Source organism: Nasonia vitripennis, chromosome 3, assembly GCF_009193385.2.
Source record: "Nasonia vitripennis strain AsymCx chromosome 3, Nvit_psr_1.1, whole genome shotgun sequence".
In the NCBI taxonomy this organism is placed as follows: domain Eukaryota; kingdom Metazoa; phylum Arthropoda; class Insecta; order Hymenoptera; family Pteromalidae; genus Nasonia; species Nasonia vitripennis.
This window is the reverse complement of record NC_045759.1, coordinates 24,495,282-24,510,937: the sequence shown is the minus strand read 5'-3', so window position 1 is coordinate 24,510,937 and position 15,656 is coordinate 24,495,282. Positions and strand designations below refer to the sequence as shown.

The 15,656-nt window shown below is 55.6% G+C and overlaps 2 protein-coding genes across 2 annotated transcripts; one reads left to right on the top strand and one right to left on the bottom strand.

Moving 5' to 3' along the window:
• Nucleotides 1–381: 381 nt before the first annotated feature.
• On the top strand, nucleotides 382–14,543 carry LOC100122698 (ets DNA-binding protein pokkuri). Its single transcript, XM_003426304.5, has 5 exons — nucleotides 382–953; nucleotides 10,249–10,546; nucleotides 10,641–11,351; nucleotides 11,431–11,680; nucleotides 11,764–14,543. The coding sequence occupies exons 2-5, from the start codon at nucleotides 10,324–10,326 to the stop codon at nucleotides 12,137–12,139; spliced, it is 1,560 nt and encodes a 519-aa protein (XP_003426352.2). The 5' UTR covers nucleotides 382–953; nucleotides 10,249–10,323; the 3' UTR covers nucleotides 12,140–14,543.
• Nucleotides 14,450–15,608, bottom strand: LOC100117646 (single-stranded DNA-binding protein, mitochondrial). Its single transcript, XM_001607416.6, has 4 exons — nucleotides 15,456–15,608; nucleotides 15,268–15,358; nucleotides 14,971–15,090; nucleotides 14,450–14,891 (listed from the first exon to the last, which is right to left on the bottom strand). Exons 1-4 carry the CDS (start codon nucleotides 15,468–15,470, stop codon nucleotides 14,692–14,694), a joined length of 426 nt encoding a protein of 141 aa, XP_001607466.1. The 5' UTR covers nucleotides 15,471–15,608; the 3' UTR covers nucleotides 14,450–14,691.
• Nucleotides 15,609–15,656: the final 48 nt, after the last annotated feature.

The window sequence follows — 15,656 nt, the reverse complement described above, 5'->3', positions numbered from 1 at the left end:
CCTCTCGGCGCGGATTCATGCGAGCCTCGAGAGAAGGAGAGAAAGAGAGAAAATCAGCGGCAGCTTCCTCGTACAGCGTACACACACACGATACAGCACACGAGGAAGTGAGTTAGCCCCCCACCCTGGACGCTCGCGCGGCGGGTAGAGCGATAGCGAGTGTCGTCTCCCCCGCCGGCCGATGCTGCAGAGAGCTCGGCTCTTCGACTATTTCCGTCGGTGCCGGGTGCGGGCCCTGATTCGCCGGCCGGGCCGCGCCAATGGCAGCGCGCCCCTCTCCGCCCGCGCGCGCAGCCCGACCGTGTGCCAGTGTGTGCGTGCGTGTCTCGCTAGCGCTGCGCGAGCGATGTGTACGTAGCCGCGCCGAGCCGACGGAGCGCCAGTCGCTCGGCAGACCTCGAGACGGACGGAGCGCGCCTTCCTCTCCTCTCACTTCACTTTTCTACTCTTCTCTTCTCTCTGCCTCGCCTGCAGCGCAGCCGAGCGATACGCCGAGTATAGAGCAGCAGCAGCAGCAGCAGCAGCAGCAGCAGCAAGGGGAGAAGGAGAGCAATAACGCGAGTGTGTGCCACTGCGACGAGCGGACTTGCGTCGGACTCCTGCTGTATAACTTAACCCGCGGCGCAGTGCTCTGTGTGCAGCGGATCTCTCTCTCTCTTCCTCTCTCTGGATTTTCCGTAGCCGCGTTCTTGTGTGCGTGCGCGCTGCTACGTATACGACTGTTCGAGATAAGGTGCAATTGCGCGAGGCTCACGTGCTCTAGGCGCCTCGCCCGCAAGAGTGGGAGAGAGGGACAGCATCTCTCTCTCTCTCTGCGCCTCAGCTGACACTTGTTTTTCCGCCGCAGCAGCCGCGCAGCGCTATCGCCGTCGATGTGCGGGTGTCGCTGTGACCGATGAACTCTGGGGACGCGCAGCGGCAGCGTTGCTGAGGAGCGCCGATCAAGTTCAAAGGTGAGCAATCGAGGATAAGTTTCGCAGTGCAAAGCCCCTATCTCCCGCGGCTTCTCCCCCGGCCCGATAACATCTGCAGCGCCGGAAACGCGCCGCTCGAGAACGTGTTTACTCATCGCTCGCTCGGCTCTGCTCCGCAGTCTCTAGTCTGTGTACAACGTACTTATACATGTGTCGACAGGCGACGTCTTATCGCGCGCGGCGCTCGTCGCTCTCCGGAAGCTCCTGCACTGCGCGATGTGTGTACACACGCGCGCGACTCTGGCCTAGCGGTCGAACTCGTCGAAAACAATGACACACGCGCGCCGCGCTGCTTGGAATTCGCGACTGCTCGGGTCTTTTGGGTGATTCGAAAAAAGGCTTCGCTCGCCGCTGACCCATCAATTGGCCGATTGAGCCGTCGAAGAGCTGAGCGCGAGCTCGCGCATGAGTAATTACGCGCATGCATAAGCGATGAGCCGCGAGTCTCGTCTGCTCCGTGATGGATCGTCGCGGCGTAGCCGGCTGACGTATCACCCCGGAACCTGCCACTTCCGCGTCTGACTTTTCTGGCCGCCGCCGCCGCCGCCGCCGCCGCCGCCACCGCGAGCGCGCGGTTATTTCTGGCCTGCATTGTTCCTCCAGAGCCGTCCTCGCTACACACGCACGGAGACGAGATAAAGCAAAAAGAGCGCCGGAGCCTCCCCCTCGGCCGTCGTCAGCTGCAGCCAAAGCCAGCAGTAGCCGAGAGTCGAGACTCGAGAGACGAGAGCATAGAGAGCAGCGTCCCTTTGTGCGCTGCCCGCACGAAAGTCGCGCAGTTGCTGCCATCTCTCGACCTCTTTTTCCCGCTCGCTCTGTGTCGCTTTGCAACTACGCTGCACAGAGAGCGAGCCGAGTCTACGCGAACTTTGTGTGCCGCCGCAGCGCGAATCCGGAAGCAAAAGACCCTTTGTAGTCGCGCGCAAGCGTGTATATATAGAGCGAGCCCGGGATAGAGTGAGAGAGAGAGAGAGAAAGCTTTGCTCAAACAGCTAAGCTTCCTCGGCGCTTTCCCGCTAATGGACAGACTCCCTTTCTCTCCATTAAACGGCCTTTTTTCCCGAAGGCCTCGGCGATGCGTCGATGCGTCGATCGATCAATCAATTGGCGCGCGCGTACGCGAAGGACGGGCCGAGCTTGCAGCGCGTTTGATCCACGCTTGTGCGGCGGTTTGTTTGCTTGCGCAACGGACGGAGAGGCCTCGGCGGACTCGGCGGACTCACGCTGGGCCCGAAAAACTTTTCCCAGGGAACCTGTCGCGCCGCGGGCGGCCCGAAAACCAGAGAAAATTCACGGAAAAGCCCCGACGACGCGGCTCCGAGATAAAGCGCGCGGGGGCGTAGGGGAGCGCTTCCCGGGCACTTCCGCGCGCGCGAGCATAATTCTGCCGAGCTGGCAGCGCGGAGCTAGCGCAACCCGGAAGCCCGGAAGCCGGAAGCGCGCGGGGTGAGGCGGAAGCGACGACGGCGGCGGCGGCGGCGGCGGCGGCGGCGACAGCGAGGGGAGAACGGATTTTCTACCCTGCCGGAGGGTTGCCGGCTCGAGGAGGAGGCGGGGGATTGATCGTTAAGGTCGCGATAAGCCGTCTCTCTCCCTCGCTCGCAGCTATAGAGCTTCGCAGAGGCGCCATTTATCTCGATAAGAGTCGTCCTCGCAGTTTCTTCTTTCTCCCGCCGTACGGTGTACAGACTGCCTATAGCTATATACGCGGCGGGAGAGGAAGATGAAGCTGCCTCGGGCAGCGCCAGTTTCCGGGAGGCGACGGGCATAATTCGCGCGGCTTCGCTTCCTGTTCTGCTGCTTCGCGGCAGCTATTCGCGCGGCGTTCGAAACGTCGAAAAATCAATGAGCGCGATGCAGATTCGAAGGGGACATCTCGCGCGCCCTCGCTCCTATTCGTTAACTCGCTCGCTCGGGCAGCGGTGCTCAACGCGTCGGCCGACGAGCTCGGGGCAAAAAGACGCTAACGGTATCGCGCGCTGCGCAATATTCGTCGCTGCAGCGATGTATAAGCTGCTCCTCGAGAGCAGCGAGACAGAGACGGCGAATAACCGGTCCGCATCCGGACCGGAAGCGCGGATCCTCCTCTCTCTCTCTCTCTCTCTCTCTCTCTCTCTCTCTCTCGCTCGCTCTTTCTCCGGCATCGCCGTCCTTCGCTCAACTGCCCCCCCCCCCGCACCTCTGCGGCCGGCGATCATCGTGTCCTCGGACGCTGGCTCTTTCTCTCCGCGGGAGAGGCGATCGTCTCCCGCTGCTCGGCTCTCGCGGAGGCGAGGCTGCGAAAAACGGAGCAAAAGGACGGACGCGCAGCTCTCCTCTCTTTCTCTCTCGCTCTCTGCCTGCCTGGCTTCTTAGCGGATGCGATGGATGGCATCCGGGGAAGGGAAGAATGCGCCGCCGCTTCTTGCGAGTGTGCATACTGTGTGTTTGCCTCCTTTTTGCTCCTCCATTCGCGCTTCTTCCTCTCATCCTCCTTTCTTGTCGCGGCGGCCGGCATCTCCTAATGGCCCTGCGGATGACTGTTATTACTAATCGAATCCGGGACGACGGGAGCTGCTGCCGTAAGTTGGGTTTTTGCCGGCTCTTCCTCGGACCAGTTATTCGCATCTTCGCCCGCCGAGTTTCCGCAAATCTCGCGCACCAAATTCGGCCGCCGGGAAATTGGCGAGCCGTTCGTTGGCCCGAGGAGCTGCTTCCCAAATCGGGACTCGCGTCCGGCTCCCCCCGAGACGGAAGTAACGGCCCGTTTGGCAGGTGTACAAATAATACCGCCGCCGCTCAAGCTCCCGGTCCGAAGCCGTGTAATAATAGAGTCCGACGACGACGAGCAGTGGACGCGGCGCGAAAGCGCGAGAAATAGAACGCCGCGCCGAAATAGTCTGCGCTGACGCGCTCTGTCTGCCCGTTCTCCCCCGTATGCTATATGTATGCTCGCTCATTAACAGGTGGCTTATCGATATTTTTCCTCTCCTATCTGCGCGCTCGAGTGTTTAATTTGCTTTTGCGCGCGGCTTATCGGATTTCGCCCGATCGAATCTGCTCCGCGAGAGAGAGACAGAGATAATTATTATTCAACTCTCGAGCTAAAAATATTGTCGCCGGAATATTCGAGGAAAGAACTCGGCCCGGCTCGCTCTATCGAGTCTATTGGCATCGGACACATCCGCAGCGCGGCTAAATCGAGAGAGAGAGAGAGAGCCGCCCGCGGAAGAGGAACGCGGAACGCGAAACGTCAGCCGCCCGGATAAATATAAATACGCGCGCCGACGCCGCTTTATTTTTGTCGGAAGCGAGAATTCCGAGAGAGAGAGAGAGACTGCAATTCGGGCCCCGACGAGAGATGATGGCCGAACCGCGGACACAATGAGCCCTGTAATTTAGGGCCCCTCGGGGTCAAACGTCACTGGCTTTGGCACGGATCGCTCTCGGTAATCCCGAGGCAGTTAAGCAGAGCTGGCGCTTTGAGCTGATCCAATAGAGGCGGCCCCGTACCGAGATTCGGAAATTCGTGCGCGCACTTGCCCGACGCTCGACCTCCCAACAGTCCCAACGACGACAGGTTCACGAGGAGCGGCCTCCCCCTCGCAGGAGCGTTTTCTTTTTCTCACGCTCCGAGCGCCTGAATTATCCCGCATTTCCTGCTCTCCCGGCGCGCATGTGCGCGACATGCCGCAGGTTGCGGTGATGCATCGCTCCTTCTCGTTCGGGCAACACGAGATGGGCGCGCATGGAAAACATCGCCGGGATCCTCTTACACTCTTACAGGGGGGCGTCCGGTGGCCGTCTCTGTATTTTTTTTTTTTCCTCTGCCGCGTTCGAGAGGGGCCGCACTTTTTCCTTGTTTTCATCGCGAGATTGACTTTGCCGGAAATAACGGCTGAAAAAGAGCGCGGCTCCGTATTAGCATGATGAATTTTTTGCCTCCCGAGCGACTATACGAGAGCTGGCTTTTTGCGCGCGTGTGTCGCGACTCGCGCGCCAACTCGTTGCCGCGATGTGTTTTTAACGCGACGGAGAATAGGCGCGTTACGTAAGCGCTTCCGCATCGGCGGCGGCGCGTGCGTTATTGAAAGCGCATAAACAGTCTGGGCTGATTTTTTCGAAAAAACGCGCGCGGTTCCAACGAAGCCGATTCTGAGAAGCGGCTCTCGAGCATAATCCTGTGGGTCCAGCGGCGGCGTCCCGCGTCGCGGACTTCCGCGTTCCTCTCGAACTGCGCGCGCGCGCGCGCGCTTTGTGCTCGGCTCCGACTTTCGAGAGGAGAACACGAGTAGGTGTGGGGGCGGAGCTCCTTTTCTCTCTCTCTCTCTCTCTCTCTCTCTCTCTCTCTTCTCGCGCGCGCAGCAAGCGTTAACAATGTTTTCGCCGCCGCGAACAAAGCCGTGACATTAATCGAGAGGGGCCCCGAAAAGGGCCGGCACTTTGGCCCGGAGGGAGCTTTTTGTCCGTTTTTCTTCGTTTTCGTCCGTTTTTGTCCCGTCTTCTTGGAGTGCAGCGAGTGACGGGGCACATCGCATTGTGCCGCGGCTTATTGTGCGCGCGATTATTTATTTCTCGCACCTCGGGATTTCCGAAGGCTCTGGCGGAGAGCGAGATTATCGTCGGTTGACGCAGGTGCCGCGGCTGCCGACGCGTGAGAGTAAAAACCGGCGCGCCGGAATCCGGGGAAAAAATCGGCGTCTCGGAAGAGTCATAGGCGAGCGAGCAACAAGTGCGACTGCGTCGTTTTTTCCTCCTCCGCGCTCCAGCGTCCTTCGCGACTTCTTCCTGCCGCCGTCGCCGTCGCTTTTTGCATCGGCGAGCGAACGACTCAATTATAGAGGCGCGGGCGATAACGAAATCCAACAGGTGGCCGCAGCGCTACTCGATTTCTGCGACGAGCCACGACGACAACAAAGATCGGGAGAAAGGGAGAGGGAGCGGGGACTGCAGGCAGGTCATCTCGGGCTTTCTTTCTTTCTCTGCCGGGCGCGCCGCCGAGGAGAGAAGCGGAGAGAGAGAGAGAGAGAGAGAGAGAGAGAGGAGAGCGGCGCGTATAGAAAGGGAGTCAAAACCTCTCCTCCGCAGCGAGCCGCTGTGTGTGCGTGCGTGTGCGTGTGTGTGTACGCATGCAACGCGAAGAAGGCGGCGGCGGCGGCGACGGAGGAGAGGGAGAGCCACTTAAGTCCCGGGGCTTTAAGGTCCGCCGCGTGGACCGATGGGCCGTTCCCATGACGAGGCAGCAGCCAGAGGCGCTCCAGCGCAGCCTTTCTCCTCTCTCTCTCTCTCTCTCGAGTGACGAGGGTGAAGCGGGGCCTTTTTATCGACTTCCGGCCGAGCCGCTGCCGCTGCTGCACGTGCAGCCGAGCTGCTCTCTTTTGCGCCGAGAGCGCGGCCAGGGGTTCTCAGCCGGGACGAGTAACAGGTGACTCTGAATCGGAGCAGTCCGCGTCGTCTGCGGAGGAAAATCGAAGGCGCATCGTGCGCGCGGAGAGGAATCCGAGGCGCTAGCGAGGTTTACAGACAGTACCGCTAGAGAACCTTTTACAGGTCGCGCTTTGTACGGCCGCCGCCGCGGAAGGCGCGCCAGAGACAAGGCAAGGAGGAGGAGGAGGAGGAGGAGGAGGAGGAGGCCGGGGTGTAAATATCGCCGCCGGCTATGTAAACGCGTTTCCGCGTGTCGCTTTTTACCCGCGAGAGACCGAGAGAGGAGCGCCTCTCCATACATGCATAAAACCTCTTCCATAATTATTTCCGTTTTCGCTCGTCGCCCGAAAGAGAATATCGCTCCCGCCGATAATGTATTCCTCGGCCGATCGAAATCGCTTCCCTCTGGCTCGTCGGCAGGTGATGTCGACGACGCCCCGGGCTACATACTCGTTATGCGAGCCGTACTCCCATCTCTCTCTCTCTCTCTCTCTCTCTCCGGCTCTCCGGTCACTGACACGGCGCGTCGTCGTCAAAGGCGTTTATCAGCTCGCAGCGCCTACACGCTGCGCACACGCGCTTGTAATTGGTCCTGGAGGTTGAGGGACGATAAGGCGAATTGAATTTGCGCCTCGATTAGGCCTCGCGCTGCCGGATTCGAAAAAGCATCTCGCGGTTCGAGGGGGCAAGGCTGCAGCGGACTGCAGAGGGAGCCTTGGCGCAACGCGGAAGCGGATTTCTCGCGGAATCCGCAATTTCACGCGCGTTTTTCCCTATTAATAGCCGCGCTCGAGGACGGCCGCACAATAAGATTGGTGCATAGGCGGCGGCGGCGGCGGCGGCGGCGGCGGCGGCGCAGATAAGCGGGCCGAAATCAATCAATAACACTCGAGCGCGCCGAGGCATCCCGGGCAAACAAAATGCCCAGCGGCAGATAAGTCGCGAGCGGCTCTAATCTGCGAGCTCTCGAAAATCCTCGCTGCAGACTGCTGCTCCACAGAGCGAGAGAGCGCGATAAGATCGCCGCGAGCACAAACACGGAGCGCGCAGAGTTCCGGAAAGAGCTCGAGCTGGAGATAAGGCTGCGCGCGCGTGCGCGAGCGTCTTTTCTCGAGGAACGTCGACGTGTCGAAATCCGCGCGAGATAAGAGTTCTCGGCCTTAATTATCGCCTCTACAGCACTGATTGACTCTCCTCGCGCGGCAGCTCTTCCGCGCGCCATTGTTCGCTTGTTTACTCCTCGGGATCACGTTCCCCGCTCGTTTATTTTTTACCGGCGGCGGCCAGAAAAGTCACGCGTGTGTGCCTGTACTGTTATCGAAAAAAGCGACGCCGGTCCAGAGAGCGCGGAAGACCTTGGCTTGGTCGGCGAACTCGCTCGGGCCCCGTGAGCGAGAGCGAGAGCGCCCGAGGGGATCCTATATACCTGCGCGTCCGATGTGGATTCCGTTGCTTGCGTCACCAGAAGCTCGCGCGCGACTTATCTGTCGGCCGAATTTTCCGTCGGGCGCCGATATCACGAAACTCCACTTTCACAGACGCGTTTGCAAGCGACGCGATGCTCCGTGCATTATACACGCGCGACTCGCGTAACTCGCTCGACCAGCCTGTTATGTGTTATGTCTATTCACGTAACGAGCCCGAGGCGCGCGTAATCGAGCGCCGCTTTGTAACACTCGTATTCTCTCTCGCGCCGCTCGCCAGTCGACGGAAATTTTGTGCGCGAGAATCGAGATGAGAATCGAGATGAGACGGCGGATCGTTATATTTATACACCGCGCCGAGCGAGCTGATTGGCCTCTAATATTACACGCTCGGCGGCGGCGAATCGATACTATCCGCGCGCATCATTCTCTATTCAACAGGTGAACTCTGGTAAATACCAGAAAAACTGGTCGAAACAGAGCGCGTTCGTCAACCTCTTTTTCCGCGCGCCCTTGGCTGGCCGAAAAAACAACTTTTCGCGGCGGATACAATACAACCCGGAAGGGCGCAGCGTTATATGGCGAGTCGCAGACGGCGGCGATTGGGAAAGAGCGGCGTGGCGGGGCGGGGGGGGGGAGAGGGACGGGTTGCGCGAGCCGCGTTACGATACAGAGAGTGAGAGAGAGAGAGAGACGCGGCGGAGAAAGGATCTCAGCCCCATTATACAATCCTCTCCGGCTTCCATATGATAAATCTCCGGTTCGCTCGCGCCAAGGTGCTTCCTCTTTTTGCGGAGCGCGTCATCGCCCGGTTTTTCTCTATCGCGAATTTCCTCCTTCCGAGAAGGCGCTCTCCTCAGGCGAGCGCCGCGGAGGATGTGCGCCTTGCGTGCCTCGCGACGGAGAAATCTTACGCAACGACTCGAGCGAGCCTTTTCGCGGAAAAGTATCGATTGTACGTTGACGAATAAATAATACGGCCGATAAGAGAGTCACGCGCGAGCGCACCGCCGCTGGTGGTACTTTTGGCCACCTGTTACAACATTCCCGAGCACGCACGCACGCAAGTATCCCATGCCGCAGCCGCGGGCCGTTGCGCAACGCGCTTCCTTCTATACTTCCTTCGCGCGGCGGGCTATTTTCGGGCCGCAGGATACGCTGCATCAGGGCCGTAATGGCAGCTAATTACAGGCGCGTCTCCAGGATTCGGCGATGGCCCGCGATTGGATAACCCCCTGACGCAACGACTTTTTTTCTTCCGATATACCTTCGATTAGATCACGGCGTCGGATGACGTAACGCGGCACGCGAGAACCGGTCGTCTCTCTCAGTCGCGAGAGAGAGATAGAGTGAGAGAGAGAGAGAGAACAATGAGCAGTGCGAGCGTCGCCGAGGTCGCGATCGGACTTCCGGCTAGCGTTTCCCTCTTTCGAAAGACGCCGCGGCCTCGCAGCGCGCCGTTTCCTACTCTTTCTTCTACGCGCACACACACACACTCCCACACGCAGCAGCCGAGCGCGCTGCGTAATCGGGCGGCGGGAAAATCGGGGAAAGAGAGAACAGCGAAAAGTCGGGCACGGCTAGAGCCCCGCGCGGCGGCGCGTGTTGCAATAGCTGCAAGGCGTGTGCACGGATTACTCAACCCGCGCGCACCACCTGACTTGGCCTGGGTCGCCGCAGGAATTTTCGCTTTCTCGCGGCCTGCGCTCTTTGCTATCGTACGCTTCGACCGGCTGTCTTTTTGTAAGTACTTGCCCGAGCGCGGAGACACAAAAGCGAGATGACAAAGGCGCGGTGGGGGGTGGGGGGGGGGGTGGAAGGGGAGACGGAAGCGAGGCGCGAGAAGGAGGCGAAGAAAATTCGCAGCACGCGAAGGTCGATGTGCCGTTGCGCGCCGGCACCAGGAAATCCTCCTCCCTCTTCTCTCCTCCTTCCCGTTCTCCGCGCAGTTTCTTCTCCCGCGCTCCGCTGACGGCGGCAGCAGCCTCCAGCTTGCGTCAGATCGGCCATTATCTCATTGAGCGCCGCGGACTACTGCGCGGGCCGCGCAATGAGCGCCTGCGGTACGGGAAAAGCTGGGATGCTTCTTGCGAGGAAGGACAAAAAGCCGGCCCCCCTGCTGGCTCTTGCGTCAGCGCCTCGGATTAGGATTACGCGCCTCTCTGTACCCTCGACTCGGACTTTCACACGGCGGCTCTGTGGAAATGGGAGTTCGTTGGAAATTGACGCCTCTTGCGAAATCGCAGCGCCGCCGCGTGAAAGCGCGCGCGATTTTCCGTAATTCCGCTGATAAGGCCCGCCGGGCGGCTTTTTTCGACGATCCCGCTATAGGGGTGGGGGCAAAAATGAATTTCGACTCGCGACCGATGCAAACGTCCCGCGCTCTCCCCTCGCGACTGTATACTCGCTCAATTCGACTAACCGAAGGCTTTCGATCTTTGCAGAAACAGCGGCAGCAGCTCGTTCCACGCAGAGCCCAAGGAGCAGCGCCGAGAGCAGCCTGGAGATTAACTAAATTAATGAAATTGCTGCCCAACATCCAGCTGCCGCAGCTTCCGCCGGTCTCCGGGGCCAGCAGCGGCATGACGGGCATGGACTCGCGCCTGCCCCCGGGCATCTCGCTGCCCTTCAGCCCGACCGACCTGCTCTGGCGCTACGGGCCCGCCATGAGCTTCTCGCCCACGGCCCACCCGCCGCCCAGTCCCCTGCTCGACTTCAAGACCCACCTGCCCACGAGTCTCGGTAAGCTTCCCCCCGCCTGTGGCCTGTGCCTCCCACCGGCGACCGGGCGCCCACCGATCGGCCTTCTAACCCGACTAACTCCGCTTCCTTGCAGCCTCCGACCCGCGACTCTGGTCGCGCGAGGACGTGGCCGCCTTCCTGCGCTGGGCCGAGCGCGAGTTCGACCTGCCGCAGTTCGACATGGACATGTTCCAGATGAACGGCAAGGCGCTCTGCCTGCTGACCAAGGCCGACCTCGGCGAGCGCTGCCCCGGCGCCGGCGACGTGCTCCACAACGTCCTGGGCATGCTGGCCCGCGACTTCAACCAGCTGCAGCGCTGCCTGCCCGGCTCGCCCGTCACGCCGACCCGGCCCTCGGCCGCCACCGCCTACCCGCTCAGCCCGCACTCGCACCCGCCGACGCCCACCTGGGCCGACAGCCCCTACGCGGCCAACCTCGCCTCGCTCATGTCGGCCAACTCGGTCACGCTCTCGCCGGCGCCCTCGCTCGACAGCCAGGCCGGCTCGCCCGGCCACGCGAGCAGCGCCGACGGCAGCGGCCACCAGGCCGGACACCCCTACAAGAGCGACTCCGACGAGGACAACCAGCAGCTCGGCAGCGCCAGCCCGCCCGCCACGCCCACGGCCCTCGCGGCCCAGCGGCTCAGCGAGGTCTGCGTCAAGGACCAGCCCAGCCCCACGCTGCCGCCCCAGATGATGCCCCTGACGCCCGGCGCCTTCAGGCCCGCCAGCGCCAGCAGCGCCAGCAGCGCCAGCAGCGCCGCCCGCGAGTTCTTCCCGAGCGACTCGCCCGAGCCCAACACCAGTGAGTCTCGCCGCTTACTATGCGCTTGCGATCGCGCCCAATGCCCATCTCACGGCCGCCCTTCTCTCTTCTCCCCCAGACGGCAGGCTGCTCTGGGACTTCCTGCAGCAGCTGCTCAACGACCCGTCGCAGCGCTACACGCACTACATCGCCTGGAAGAGCAGGGAGACCGGCGTCTTCAAGATCGTCGACCCGCCCGGCCTCGCCCGGCTCTGGGGCATCCAGAAGAACCACCTCTCGATGAACTACGACAAGATGAGCCGCGCTCTGCGCTACTACTACCGCGTCAACATCCTGCGGAAGGTCCAGGGCGAGCGCCACTGCTACCAGTAAGTTGGCCGCCTCCTCCACCTCATTCCTATTGCCACTTCCATTCTTTTTCCACCGCCGCTAACGCTCCGCGCCCTTGCAGGTTCCTGCGCAACCCCACGGAGCTCAAGAACATCAAGAACATCTCGCTCTTACGCCAGCAGATGCGGATCAAGTCCGAGCCCGAGGAGGAGGGCTCGCTCTCCGGCGGCAGCATGGAGCCCGAGATGGACATGCCCACGGATCTCTCGATGTCGAGCATGAACCCGCCCTCGAGTCCGCACCAGCAGCACCAGATGCAGCAGCAGCAGCACCACCACCACCAACCGCCGCCGCCGCCGTCGCCGCACCCCCAGCCTCTCTCGCTGCACGACCCCCCGGCCAAGTACAGGAGTCACGCGTACAGCCTCGTCAAGCAGGAGCAGCAGCAGCAGCAGCAGCAGCAGCAGCAGCAGCAACACTCGGAGGACAGGAAGTGACGCGACGTCTGATACTCGTCGCCTGCAGCGATCCGGAATCCAGAGCCGAGCGAGGAAACCGCTCGAGCCTCCCACGTGTGATCATCGCGATATGTTGAAAACGAAGCGGGGAGAAGAATTTAGAGAGAAAGACAGCGCCGAGTTCTGTTCCGTTTCTTTGTTTGCTTATACCTTTGTTGTGGATTTTCGTGTTTACGAGACAGACCGAAAGAGAGGGGGAGACTCTTCCTCGGAGAGGAGTACCAAAGTGCAATGGACTCGTTTTCCCGAGAATCACGATTTCTTCCGTATTTAAGTACAACAGCGTTATATATGTTATAACTCATCACAAGAATATAGCTATACATGCAAATATATACACACACCTTCGTGCGAGACGAGACTGGAAGACTACACTGCCGCTGCCGACGCCACACGTCTTCTACGGGGAAGCTCCAAAAGCTGTTCCTCCCACGCCTCCGCAGCGACAGCCCGCCATCCTTGGATTTGAATACATCCACGCGTCGAAGACACACGCATCTAGATGATATATACTCTTCGTTACAACGAACCTCGAGTCAAGATTATACACGTTAAAAACGCGCAACTCTGCGCTCGACGACACATGGTTCTTTTTTGTTCTTCGGAGAGAGTTGAGACTTTGGTTTAACTTTTTCTTACTTACGATTTTCTTTATTTTTTACCTCCTATTACTGCTACTACTTCTTCTACATTACATTTTTTTGTTGACATACTCGTAATAACTGCGATGCCACGATATGTTATTAGAGAGATTCAGCCATTGTTCGCGTTCGCGACGTTATAAATTATTAATCACTGTGAAATCGGTTCGACGATTTGCCTACGCGCATTTCGCAAATGCACGAGAGTGACAGAGAGAGAGAGAGAGAGAGAGAGAGAGAACGTTTGCGTGAACAGTAAGACTGTATGGATGTGCGTGTAAATGGCGATATTGAAGTAGAGTTTACTGTTATGAATGACGCGAGAAAAAAAACGTTATAAAAAATCATCCGTGTGCCAAGAACAATAATTTGTTGCTATGTAACCTACGTATAATGACGAGTAGGAGAAATGTGTGGAATCGCTAGCTGTACGGTCTTCGATCAATGGTGCGGATTTTTAACGGTCGAGACACACCACGTGCGTGTTGTAATTGTAATCGATTATACTCTAGTAAGTGCATAAGTTTGTAAATAAGTTGCTTGCTATAAAGCAAATTAAAGAAATGAGCGAAAAAGTATATCTACCGTGTGGAAAAAACATAGAAGGAATTTATGGAAATTTGGGGCCAGAGTTATATACATGAATTTATACATAAAAAAGTATAGATATATATATATAGATATACATAAATACATGATATATTTTACTACCAAAATTTATATTCGAAATTTCTACGTCGTTGCTGGGTGTGTGATTTACATTCCACGACCAGGCTTGCACTGGCTCGACCAACTACTTCGGTGCAGAAAATTTATAGATGACGCGTGCTAGTGGCAATCCAGAGTAATACATTTCGAATGTAATTGTGTATTGTATTTTTTCACGAATCCTTACTGATTTTCGCGAGAAAACTACTTATAAAGTTCAACTGTGAAAGTTTGTACAAAGGAAGCAATTCCTTTAATAAGCATGTAAAAGAGGTCTGCGAAATTCCGTTGTCATAGAAAATTTCTCAAGACTAAAAACGTTGAATTCTTCCAATGCTGAAGATCAACACACTTTAGGGAAAAGATTATGAAATAATGAAATTATTTTTTTTACTCAACGGAAAATTTGTTGCTATAAGTATGTGATAAAAAATATCTTTTATTTTTATTTACTCATGCTGATAAGTTTTCTATGCCAACTGATAGGAAATTCTTATTAAAGAACCTCGAGTGATTACCGTAGATTTGAAATTTGTATCTGGCTACTTGTATACTGTGATCTCTGTAAGGTTTAAAGGAGCGAATATGTATATAATTAAATTGAAAGATTAAGGATGTTAATTGAGAAGACAAATGTATACCCTTTCTAGAGAAGATTAATTATCAATATTAAGAGTATACATGTATTCGTATGTGTAATATACATACATACATGTATTTATATATACATTACATTTAGTTTTTGTTTACAAAGTGTAAATAATTTATACTCGAAAATTGGTGTACAAGAAGAAAAAGCACCACTGGCATATATTATAGATCTTAGGGATGATAAAAACGACCCCGGCGCGGTAAAACATGGTGAAAAGAGTTTATATTGCGTAAAAATAAGTGAGAGATAAAACTTGTATAAAAATTATAACGTCTGTAAAATTTTAGATTTAGAATCATTTTATTATATTATATAAATTGTTACTGAAAAATGATAGATACGAATGTTGTAAATATAGACCTATTTACTTATTAAGAAGGAACATATGTGATTTATTTATTTTTCCTTCCTAACCATTTCATTGTTATTAGACTGGAAAAAACTTGAAGCCCGACGATTTGCGGTATTTATAAAAAAAGTTTATTAAAAACTGCCTAATAGTATATACGAATATATATATATATATACATTTACTGGAAAAATATAATATCGTCAGCTATAATGGATGTTGCAGTCCTCATATTACCATCTTCATCTTTGACTTCTCCATAGCTCAGCCTACCATTTACCATGACACGCTGACCTTTTCTCATATAATTATATACATTTTCCCTTAAGTTTGGCTTGAACACAGCTATTCTGTGCCAATCAGTTTTTTGCATAAGGTCACCTGGAATTTTTCATATAATTATATCATTTAGTTTTAATAGTACGCTGTAACATTAGTATTTGTTTAGCAAAAACGTTACCTCCTTCGTATTTATAATTAATATGGGTAGCAAGAGAAAATGTAACAACTGGATGTTCTTCATTTCCACGCTTCTGTGGTTCACCACCAACTCTTCCAAGAAGTGTGACTTGATTCAAACCTGTAAAAAGAATACAAGTGTTCAAGTAAACTTACTTTACCAAAGTTCAAGTCGAAAATTCGAATCAAACAAAGAGAATAAGGTTTCATTGCGCGTGACTCTACGCATTCCCTGTATGCACATATACAGTGTTAAAAGCCCATAAATAACGCAACGTTTATCCGTCATTTAACTTACTTTTTTCAATCTTGTTCGAGTCGTTCGCCGTAAATGCACGTGCGGAAACATAATTAATTCCACGAATTTGTTTGCACGTGTTGACAAAGATCTGAAAGCAGTAAACACAAAGATAACCTATGAAGTCGCTCAAAATCCCAATCTCAATTTCTCGTTTTTAACGGAAGACCTCTTCAATAAAGCCTTACCTTGTTCAGCATCATCTGGAAGAGCTCCTTGGTTCCAAGTTGTCAACAAATAAGTAATTTCGAATAAAGAACAAAAAGGCAGCAGCGCGCGGGAACACCGGGTCGTTATATTTGATCGTTCACGAGGTCTACCATATATATATATCTATATATACATATCTATATGGTACTTACTCCGTCGATAAAAGAGGAATATCACAC

What these genes read in the sequence shown, in the direction of transcription:
- LOC100122698 (XM_003426304.5), top strand. Translation starts at nt 10,324, where the DNA reads ATGAAATTGCTGCCCAACATCCAGCTGCCGCAGCTTCCGCCGGTCTCC. An exon ending in CCACCTGCCCACGAGTCTCG is followed by an intron (nt 10,547 to 10,640) that starts GTAAGCTTCCCC and finishes GCTTCCTTGCAG; the next exon opens with CCTCCGACCCGCGACTCTGG. An exon ending in GGCGAGCGCCACTGCTACCA is followed by an intron (nt 11,681 to 11,763) that starts GTAAGTTGGCCG and finishes GCGCCCTTGCAG; the next exon opens with GTTCCTGCGCAACCCCACGG.
- LOC100117646 (XM_001607416.6), bottom strand. An exon ending in CTCGAACAAGATTGAAAAAA is followed by an intron (nt 15,091 to 15,267) that starts GTAAGTTAAATG and finishes TTCTTTTTACAG; the next exon opens with GTTTGAATCAAGTCACACTT. An exon ending in TAATTATAAATACGAAGGAG is followed by an intron (nt 14,892 to 14,970) that starts GTAACGTTTTTG and finishes GAAAAATTCCAG; the next exon opens with GTGACCTTATGCAAAAAACT.